Consider the following 10,423-nt stretch of genomic DNA (forward strand, 5'->3'; position numbering starts at 1 on the left):
TTCAGTGAAATTAAATGATGTTTCTTTATTAATTCTCCTTTAGTTTAACGACACATTGCTGTACACCACCCCTGTTCAGTCAGGCCAGTACTAGCAGGGGCGCCGTATAGGGGGGAAAAGTTAGGACAATTCCCACAACTGACAGGGGCCCTAAAGAATAGGTAAACACCAATAAAACATTATTAAACCATCATCATTGAGTATATATATTACAAATATAATAATGAAATTAATTATCTCTTTGTTTTTACATGTTTTGGGCAGTAAAGGTTAAATAAAAATGGCCTTTAGCACATTTTCATGGTGGCTTTTAATCAAATAGTGAACTGCACTGCATACTGTATGCAGACTTGCATGCATGTACAAATCACCAGCAGTAAATATTGTGCTAGTATTAGTATTGAACTACAAGACACAAAACAGTTGCAAGCCTTTAATTAATTAGAGTTATGTAAAGCTTTTGATGGGATAGTTAGGTCCTAGAGATGTGGTGACAACAGCTGCACAGAGGGGGGCCCTGATTTGTTTTTTTTTTTTGTCATGGGGCCCAAAATTCCTGGCGGCTCCCCTGACTTCACTTAATTCATTTTTTCCCCCCTTCATTCTTCATCTTTTCACATCAACAAAGATATGTTACACACTGTCATCACTGCTTACAATGAAAATAATTACAGGTACACAAGCATGAAGAGTCTTGTGCTGAGAAAAACTGAACTGAGAGACAGGTTGTTAAGGATCCACCAGGAGGGGGAGGCTATGAAGCGCGGCTACCTGACTGCACATGTGCTATAACCAGTGCCGCTGTATAGGGGGGAAAAGTTAGGACAATTCCAAGGGCCCACGACTGACAGGGGCCCCAAAAAATAATTGTTGACATATGTGCAGCTAAGTTAAAAAATCTGCTGTTTTCATTGTTTTGAGAGGATGACGTTAATTTATTACGATTGAAAATGTAATATATCTTAAGTTTGTTCACTTTTCTTTTTTAAAAAATCGTTCATTAATGTTAAGAGAATTTTCCATTTTGAAATTTTACAATAAAAATACATTGATACTTTAGCACATTTTTATGGTGAGATGATGTTTTTACTAAAAAGTGGGGAAGGGTATTTATTGTTTTAACAGTTTTAACATTGAAATCTGCAGTTTTCTGAGCTCTGAAGTCACACTACATCCAAAAAATGTGGCCCATTTTTAGGACAATTACAAGGGCCCACGACTGACAGGGGCCCCAAAAAATAATTGTTTTGTTTTGAGAGGATGATGTTAATTTATTACGATTGAAAATTTAATACATCTTAAGTTTGTTCACTTTTCTTTTTTTAAATCGTTCATTAATGTTAAGAGAATTTTACAATAAAAATACATTGATACTGTAAAAAAATGGCCTTTAGCACATTTTTATGGTGAGAAATCTGGAGTTTTCTGAGCTCTGAAGTCACATTACATCCAAAAATGTGGCCCATTTTCCCCCCCTTTAGTAAAATATAGTAATAACACACTGACTGCCAGTTATTTAATCAGTCTTGTGCTGTAAAAACTGAATTGAGAAAGAGACATGAAAGGAAAATGACATTTGTTGACAGGTTGTTAAGGATCCACCAGGAGGGGGGGAGACTATGAAGCGCGGCTACCTGACTGCACATGTGCTATAACCAGTGGCGCCGTATGGGGGGGGGAGTTAAGGGCCCACGACTGACAGGGGCCCCAAAAAATAATTGTTGACACATGTGCAGATAAGTTAAAAAATCTGCTGTTTTCATTGTTTTGAAAGGATGATGTTAATTTATTATGATTGAAAATTTAATATATCTTAAGTTTGTTCACTTTTCTTTTTTTAAATCGTTCATTAATGTTAAGAGAATTTTCCATTTTGAAATTTTACAATAAAAATACATACAGCTACCAGTCCACCTTCCATACATACATAAAAAAAAGGCCTTTAGCACATTTTTATGGTGAGATGATGTTTTTACTGAAAAGTGGGGAAGGGTAAATGTGGCCCATTTTCCCCCCTTTAGTAAAATACAGTAATAACACACTGACTGCCAGTTATTTAATCAGTCTTGTGCTGTAAAAACTGAATTGAGAAAGAGGAGAAATGACATTTGTTGACAGGTTGTTAAGGATCCACCGGGAGGGGGAGGCTATGAAGCGCGGCTACCCCGTCTGCGCATGCGCGACAGCCGTTTATTGATGGGGGGAAAAAAAGGTCACGAACTCTGACCCTCCCACCAAACTGCAGCAAACAGTTAAAATATTAATTTATCGGAGATCATACATCATCTAAACCTGACAGTTTCTCGGCCAGGTAAGACGGCGCTTACTACCGTGGACGTAAGAGCGGTTCGTGGGAGAGACTCGGCTGGACACAGGAAGAGGGAGGGAGTGTTCAGGCGCTGTGCAGCGGGGAGGCAGCCGTTAGCTACCGGCTAGCACGCAGCTAACCTAGCTCGTTAGCAACCGTCGTCCGGAGCTCCTGCTGCGCAAAAATAAAACAAAACAAGTATGTAATAATAATAGCGATATGCATGCGAGTGTGTGTGGCTGCTTTGTTAGTCGACCCGACACACCTACCTACGTGCTGCTGTTTGTTTTTGTTTTTTAAGTGTTAACGGTTGATGCTAGTTAGCCTACGAGCTTAGCTACGGTTAGCTGCTGCGCTTTAGCATCGGTAAACTCCGGGTTTTAAAATAAAAGCCTGAATGCAAAGCCGCCGTGTCGCAGTGTGTAACCACCAAGCCGCCTTTTGTTGAATTGTCCGATGATGGCAAACGTTGCCCCCTCGTAGTTTGTCAAAGCAGAAAGTCCCGCCGTTTGGCTCTGCGATGCGGCATCACTCACGCACACACGGGGCCTTGAACCCTAACATGCTTTAACCCTTCAATGTTGACCTTTCACCCACAGGAAAAGAAATACCTTTATCTTCCGTATCGATTTGAAATAGCAGCCTTGTCAAAGAGCTTGTTTTGGCTTAATCGACGGCTTCGCCGCTCACTCGTTGTCACCGCACACTTATTTTAAGCTGTATTTGTTTTATAACGAGGCCACCGATAGTACAGTTACGAGCTAGCTCCGTTAGCACAGGCCCAGAGAAACTGATATTAGTGACATGCTTAACCTGTTGGGTCATTAGACATGCTTTACAGGGCGACTTTTGACTTTGTTTGTTCTTAACAGTGTATTAAAAACACCGATCAAGCTTTGAAATGTCTTCTAGCTAAAGGGAAACGTAAACTACTGAAACGTGGGTTAAGAGTTGTAATGTTAGTTCAAGAAGAAGATATACTTTATTAATCCCCTCAACTCATTTTTTTATTTACATGCATTTTTAAGCCCAAACACACGTACAGTACAAGTACAAGGCTCATAGACATATGTGGGGAGAGAGATGGTGGAGTGACCTCTCCAGGTACCAGTCCACCTCCCATATTTTGGGTCCATGCTGGACTTGAACCGGCCACTCTCCACTGAGCTACTGCCGCCCCTTAGTGAAGTGTTTATAAGACTTATTCGCTCTTAATAACAGCTCTGAGGTGCTGATACAGTAACGCAGTAATGCTTAATAGCCTGAGGTCCAGGTCCCTCCACACACATCAATATTATATTTAAAAAAAATAGCAATTTTCACACAAAGTAAAATGTTTCATAAAGTGATTTATGGAATCTTAATTAAACACAAATCTCAAGCGTCTAGTAAAGTATAAGGCTTGTACTTCATTTATTGTCAGTAAAACCCCACGAAAAGACCAAACCTCAGTAAATTGATCCTGTTACTATGGTAACTGTGTAGTTTTTTTGCTGGCTGTAAATATATACAGATGCACCTAATGTTTACAAATCTGCTTAAAAATAGTCCCAAACAAAACCTTTAAATGAGCACTACAGTGCCCGGCTATTACAGGAAGTACTTGCCACAGACAGGGTAGGGAAGTTAGACAGTACTACTCCACACATTTGATGACAATGTGAGAAAGTTCGAGATCAGCCCTGTCTTTGAAGGTACTCCTTCACATGACCCATAGTTTGCTTGGATGAAACGTAAAGTAAAGCGTATGCTCTCTCTACAGGTGTGCATGCCTCATGGGGCACTGATGTGAAGAGCAGTGGAAGAAAGTGTGTGCAGAATCAGAATGGATGGACAGACGCAAAGGATTCAACTTGTGTCTGCAGACAGCAGCATGGCGTTAGGACACAGAATACAGGTGATGTGACAGCCTGTTATTTTTTTTATTTTTTTATTATCATGTCATGAGCTGCTCCCTAATGTTTAGATTTATTTGTTTTGCTCCTGATAGATTGTAACTGATCAGCAGACTGGACAGAAGATCCAGATCGTCACAGCACTTGAGCCATCTTCCCCTGGAAAGCAGCAGTTTATCCTAGCAAATGCTGACTATTCCCCTGGTGGGAAGGTGATCTTGACCAAACAGGAAGGCTCACCCAACAAGGTCATCCTTGCTGCTCCAGACAGCTCTGGAGTTAACCAGTTGTTGTTTGCCTCCCCTGAACTGGCGGGGCAGCAGATTCAGGTATCGCCAGAGGATATCAACTTCTTTCTTTTGATAAACAAGTTACTGAAACGTCTCATGACCGAGGCATGAACATGTTTAGTCTGTCTAAACGTATTGCTATGACTGCTGTTTTAAATTACTCTGTTGTCTCGTGTTGTTTGTCAGTTTGTGACCGAGGGGTCAGACCCGTCTCTTGTGAAGCCGGTTGTGGAATACTGTGTTGTCTGTGGCGATAAGGCTTCAGGTATGAATTAAGTTTAATTAGCTTTGACACTATTTAGCAGTAACACACATGAGCAAGCAATCTACAACCTGACCTGTTTTCTCTTTCCTCTCTCAGGGCGCCATTACGGAGCTGTCAGCTGTGAGGGCTGCAAGGGCTTCTTCAAACGCAGCATTAGAAAGAACCTAGTGTACACGTGCAGGGGCTCCGGAGAGTGTGCCATCAACAAGCTTCACCGAAACCGTTGCCAGTATTGTCGACTGCAGCGCTGCATTGCTTTAGGAATGAAACAGGATTGTAAGAGACTTTATTATTCTACTCTATATTGTGTTTTTTAAGGACTCACGTTGATAAGATCTGATGCCATCGTTTTATTTTTTTAGCTGTGCAATGTGAGAGGAAGCCTGTTGAAGTGACCCGAGAGAAATCTGTCAACTGTGCAGCGTCTACGGAGAAAATCTACATCCGGAAGAACCTGTGTAGCCCTCTGGCTGCTACACCCACTTTTGTATCCGACAAGGAAACTGCCAGGTACAACCACTCATCCATAATAAGTAACTAACAAGTTAAAAAGGTGTATTTATCTATTTTTATAATGTGAAGTTAACCTAAAGAGTTAATATACCTGATACCTTAATGTTCCAAATTGTAGTAATTTGATAAAAGAACGAAGAAGGATCTTATTCTCCCTGTTTTTCTTATTCAACTGCACCCAAAATGGATTCAGAGGATCATTAGACCCCTATCTCCACACATTGTCTCTATTAGACCATTATATGCTTGCTAAAAAGATTGGATTTGTTGCATTGGATTACAAAAAATTTGATTGCACACATGTAACTGAGTTTGAATAATGACTTTATTATATTATATTGTTCCATATTACATAACGCGCTGTAAAATGTTAAATCTCTGACTTCAGGTCTACAAGTTTGCTCGAGTCAAGCATGTTGCTCAACATCCAACAACCCTTCTCCAAGCTGGAAAACACCATTCTGATCCCAGCATCTCCTGACAAGGTAACACTGATGCAGTCAAATGAAAGTCCAACATGTCATTACTGAAGTATTCAAGTCCCTGAGAACATGGAGGTTTTAAATACTTTGCATTCATAACTTATAATTAAGAAAGGAATATTTGCTCAGTGCACACAATATATGTGATGTAAACCAGTTCTGTCATTATTATTCTTTCAGATCGTAGTTTGTCGATAAGCATGAATTGATTTACTCTGGTTTTTGCTTATGAAACATGCTTGATAATTTTTACCTGCTCAGCAGGATGACCCATCTCAAGGCGACCTCGGCACGCTGGCAAATGTAGTGACGTCCCTCGCCCACCTCAACAAAGCCAGGGAGGCAAGCGACAGCGGCAACGATCTGATGGGAGTTGAAACGCTTAGTAACGGTGACAGCTCCATGACAGACATCCAAGGAGATGAGCAAACTGCAAGCGATATCACCCGGTGAGGAAGATGTCATAAAGAATAAAGAGGCTTTGAATACTGTTCATCAACAGAAGCATTAGAAATAAACCCACGGGGTGTTTCTTTCTGGTTGCCACAAAGCTTTAATACAATTTCCTGTAGGGCCATGTGGTTTCTGACTCAGCTCTTAAGGACTTAATCAGATTCAACCATAGTCAGTGAAAATGCACCATATGTCTAGGGCGCACTGCAGCGCTTTGAGTTGAATCCTGTATTTTCAGTTTCTTTGTAAGCTGCGATATTATTTGTCTAGATCAAAACAAGTGCATCTTTTTAATGTGAACCTTTTGTGTTTGACATATCATTAGAGCTTTTGACACGCTGGCCAAAGTCCTGCATCCTGCTGATGGCTCAGCAGGAGAGTCCTTGGAGGCCACAATGCAGTTGATGTCAGGGGACCAATCAGGTCCTGTGGTAGAGTTGGAGGGACCTCTACTTTCTGACGGCCATATTCCTTTCAAGGTAAAACTGACCACTGATCTTGAACGCTAAAAAAAACAAACCCCAAAACGCTTGTTTTACTGACTCATACATTTTTCTGATAAACTCTGCAGTCATTTTTTTTCTCCCTTCGCTCTACAATTTGTTCTTCCAGCTTATGATGCCTTTGCCTGTGCCAGAGTACCTCAATGTCAACTACATCTGTGAGTCAGCTTCCCGGCTACTTTTTCTCTCTATGCACTGGGCTCGCTCTATTCCTGCCTTTCAAACTCTTGGGTAAGTTGTCGTTACAAGGTTTTTTTATTTGATGTTGTTTTAAAAATACACCTATTAGATGTTATAGTCATTCCACATCCGTTAAGAAGTGACAGATGTTTTCCTGATGTTTGTTTTATAGTGGCCAAGACAATGACATTAACCTGATGAAAGCCTGCTGGAATGAACTGTTTGCCCTGGGTCTGGCACAGTGTTCCAACGTAATGAATGTTGGTACCATCTTAAGTGCCATTATCGCCCATCTGCAGACCAGCTTACAGGAAGGTAGGGGAAGCAGTGTGACGCTGAGGGGAAAACCAATTATGCCATGTTCACTTTTGAAGCTTACACTCCTACACTCCTCTAAACTTGTCTCTTTTTTGTGTGTATTTTGTCTCCTACAGACAAGCTGTCCCCAGACCGAGTAAAACTAGTAATGGAGCACATCTGGAGGATGCAGGAGTTCTGTAACAGCATGATCAAGCTGACCCCAGACTCGTATGAATATGCCTACCTCAAAGCCATCGTTCTCTTTAGTCCTGGTGAGTAGACAGCTGGCCAGTTTTACAAAATAAAATTCTTCCTTTTTAAGGAAGAATCCTGAGAGGGAAATGCTGAACAAAGGTTTCACAGAGGGCCAAACAAGCATACCGACTCATGTCTGACTTTGTTTTTGTACCAGATCACCCGGGCATAGATAATACCCCACAGATAGAGCGGTTTCAGGAGAAAGCATACATGGAGCTGCAGGACTACGTAACTAGGACCTACCCAGAAGACTCTTACAGGTCAGTACAACATAATGCCAGCTCATTCACACTGGTACATAATTGCTTTGTTTCTATCAAGACAGATTAATGATGATGCCATAGATGCACATGCTACATTACACCTCCTTTAAAAGTTATGACTCCTCTTCCCTTCATTTCTCTCAGGTTATCCAAGCTGTTGCTACGTCTTCCCGCCCTCAGGCTGATAAGTGCAGCTGTCACAGAGGAGCTGTTTTTCGCTGGGCTCATTGGCAACGTGCAGATCGACAGCATCATCCCATACATCCTCAAAATGGAGTCCACTGATTATAATAGCCAGGCGGTCTCCGGGGTGTGACACACACTGTGCCATTTGTGATAGCAAAATTGGACAATGAAAACTTGACAAGCCAACCAATCAGAGTGCTCCACAGAATGATCACCAAGTGGTCATAACATACTGTATTTATGACACCGCATCTTACGGGATATCTGTTTTCACTTTGCTCCTACTTCTGACACCTCAGTAACCGGTCAGTGGAGCACAATTCACAAAGAGGACGAATACAAATCAGCTCCAGGCCCCTTTCAGGAATGAACTGTTGAAACCTGCATAGTAGATCGCGCTTTTTATTGTACATAGTATTTTATGCTTCATCTCCTCCAGGCCTCTCCTTTTTTTGCAGACCTTGTTTGTACTCTGAAGGAATCAGGATGGGGTTTTTTTCACCGCTTTCCTACATGGTCATGCTTTTTTTTTATTTTCTAATTATGAGGAAAAACTATTTGTCAACGTGAATTGATTTGTGAGATGTTATCACTAAAGGTTATAACCTTTATTTCTTGTTTGTTTGCCAATCCAAAGGATTGGGCAGCAGCATTTGTCAAATATTTGACATCCTCATCATCATCATCGACATCATCATGTGGATCTGAAGTAATTGTGTATCTAGAGTTGTTTATAGAATGCTCCGAAAAGGCAAAGATGGGTAGCACTTGGTAATTCATGGATTCCATCTTTGGGGACAAACTAATGTGGATGGAAAATGATGGTCAAGTCATTTGAAAATAAAAACACCTTTCAGTCATGTTTCTCTAATTATTTACACAGTTTGATCAACATCATATCGGTAATAAAATGTGGAGCTGATGCTTCACTGTATATAAAACGTTTATCTTCTGTTTGCAAGAATCAAGAGAATCAATTCATCTGTGCTTGTGTGTCCGTGTTTTAGAAAGCAGCTGTGGACTAACAAATACCCTAAAATATGTTGTGTTGGATGCATGCTCAGTTAAGATAAATTAGAAGGTCGGTAGTCTACGTTATGAAAGGCTTTCTGTGTGGATAAAGAGAAGCGAAGTATTTGCTTTAGCAGTGCCTGTTAAGTGCTCCAGCTGTATTTTTGTCATCCATCTCGGTTCTTTAGAAATACTTTAAATACAAAGGCTATAAAAACAACAGCTTTGATGAACCATTTCAGTTTGTTTAGCATTCAGACGAGAATATTCAGAATATCTGAAGCTGTAGCTAATGAACCTTTGACTTTTGTCGGTCAAAGACCCTTTAAGAGTGGGTCGTACCACTGAAACTGACCCCATGCACAAACAGAGCTTCAGTTGAGCATTGGAGCTCTGCAAACACGTTATCCTTTGCCTCGTTAGATGGTCCAATCGACAATTTGACTGACTCGCACGTGTTCATCAGCCCACTTTGACTTTCTAGAAAAAGGTTTACGTATTAGTTTGCAGATTAAGACCTCTCTTTGATTATGTTCCAGTCTCTGAGGGTAAATAAACGCATCAAGAAAAACTGCGGATTGTTTACATGTCCCTTCCAAATTAATAATGCAAAATCTGTATCCTACCTCAGTGACTTACTGTCGTGTTTTGTGTCAAGTGACGTAAAGGTGGAAGATGTTCCAGGGTGCTGTGTAAGGGACTAGACTTACAGTGTGTGTTATTAGCTGATCAATTTTTCATTAGGGCTCTGCGGATATGGGTGAGCCGAGGACAGTGACTGTAAGCTTTCTTTTGCTGTAGTTAGCCGGTGAATGTGTCCGTCTAATTAAAGGCACTGATAGGACCATTAAAACTTGATGACCAGATGAATGATATTGTCTGCTGCTGTTTTTAGAAGTCCATTGTCTGCTGTAACCAGTAGCTTCTTTATGTGATTCTGCACAGCCCTATCATATCTACATCTTTTGACCGGCCTCCTCTTTGAACCACAGAGGTTGATGCATGTCAATGTATGCTGCACTCACTGCATGATCTGCACAAACAAAAGAGGGTTCTCTTGAAGTCTCTGATTACAGGCTGAAAAAACAAACATTTATTGTCTGGACCTGTAAAGGATAAACGATTTATGGCGTAACACAGGCTTTTGTGTCCACAGCTAGGTGGATTAGCTCATTCCAAGCTGAATGAATGAATGTGAGTGAAATGGGTGGTTGAACTGTTCCCATGGTCTCTTGGGGCTTTGGGTTTCACTGCTATTGAAAATGTAGCAGGAATCTCTCATATGCCGTATATATAACCATACATAACTTTAATCTACTCTTACAGATATAGCTTAAAAGTTTCTAGATAAAATAAAAACACCATTAAATGACATTTCAGCTGCAGTTTTATTAAAGGAGATTATTATACATTCAAGTAAAATCAAGCAATTAGACTCATAGAACATAATTAACCCCAGTAGTACAACATATATGATTTTTAACAGACTAAAAGAGGGTTGGCTGAAACTATAGCT

At 40.7% G+C, this 10,423-nt stretch overlaps 1 protein-coding gene across 4 annotated transcripts; it reads left to right on the plus strand.

Annotated features, from left to right (window-relative positions):
• Positions 1 to 2,144: 2,144 nt before the first annotated feature.
• Positions 2,145 to 8,756, plus strand: nr2c1 (nuclear receptor subfamily 2, group C, member 1). Of its 4 annotated transcripts, none has more exons than XM_010757285.3 (14): positions 2,145 to 2,506; positions 4,071 to 4,205; positions 4,299 to 4,532; positions 4,680 to 4,758; positions 4,855 to 5,034; positions 5,121 to 5,268; positions 5,660 to 5,756; positions 6,015 to 6,202; positions 6,532 to 6,685; positions 6,819 to 6,940; positions 7,062 to 7,204; positions 7,324 to 7,461; positions 7,602 to 7,707; positions 7,855 to 8,756. In XM_010757285.3, the coding sequence occupies exons 2-14, from the start codon at positions 4,134 to 4,136 to the stop codon at positions 8,024 to 8,026; spliced, it is 1,833 nt and encodes a 610-aa protein (XP_010755587.1). In that variant the 5' UTR covers positions 2,145 to 2,506; positions 4,071 to 4,133; the 3' UTR covers positions 8,027 to 8,756. The 4 variants fall into 4 exon arrangements, with proteins under 4 accessions (XP_010755587.1, XP_027128893.1, XP_019120848.1 ...); XM_027273092.1 differs by having other exon boundaries at positions 2,145 to 2,501; XM_019265303.2 differs by having other exon boundaries at positions 2,145 to 2,311.
• Positions 8,757 to 10,423: the final 1,667 nt, after the last annotated feature.

The sequence above is a fragment of the Larimichthys crocea genome, chromosome XXI (assembly GCF_000972845.2).
Source record: "Larimichthys crocea isolate SSNF chromosome XXI, L_crocea_2.0, whole genome shotgun sequence".
NCBI classification, from domain to species: Eukaryota; Metazoa; Chordata; class Actinopteri; family Sciaenidae; genus Larimichthys; species Larimichthys crocea.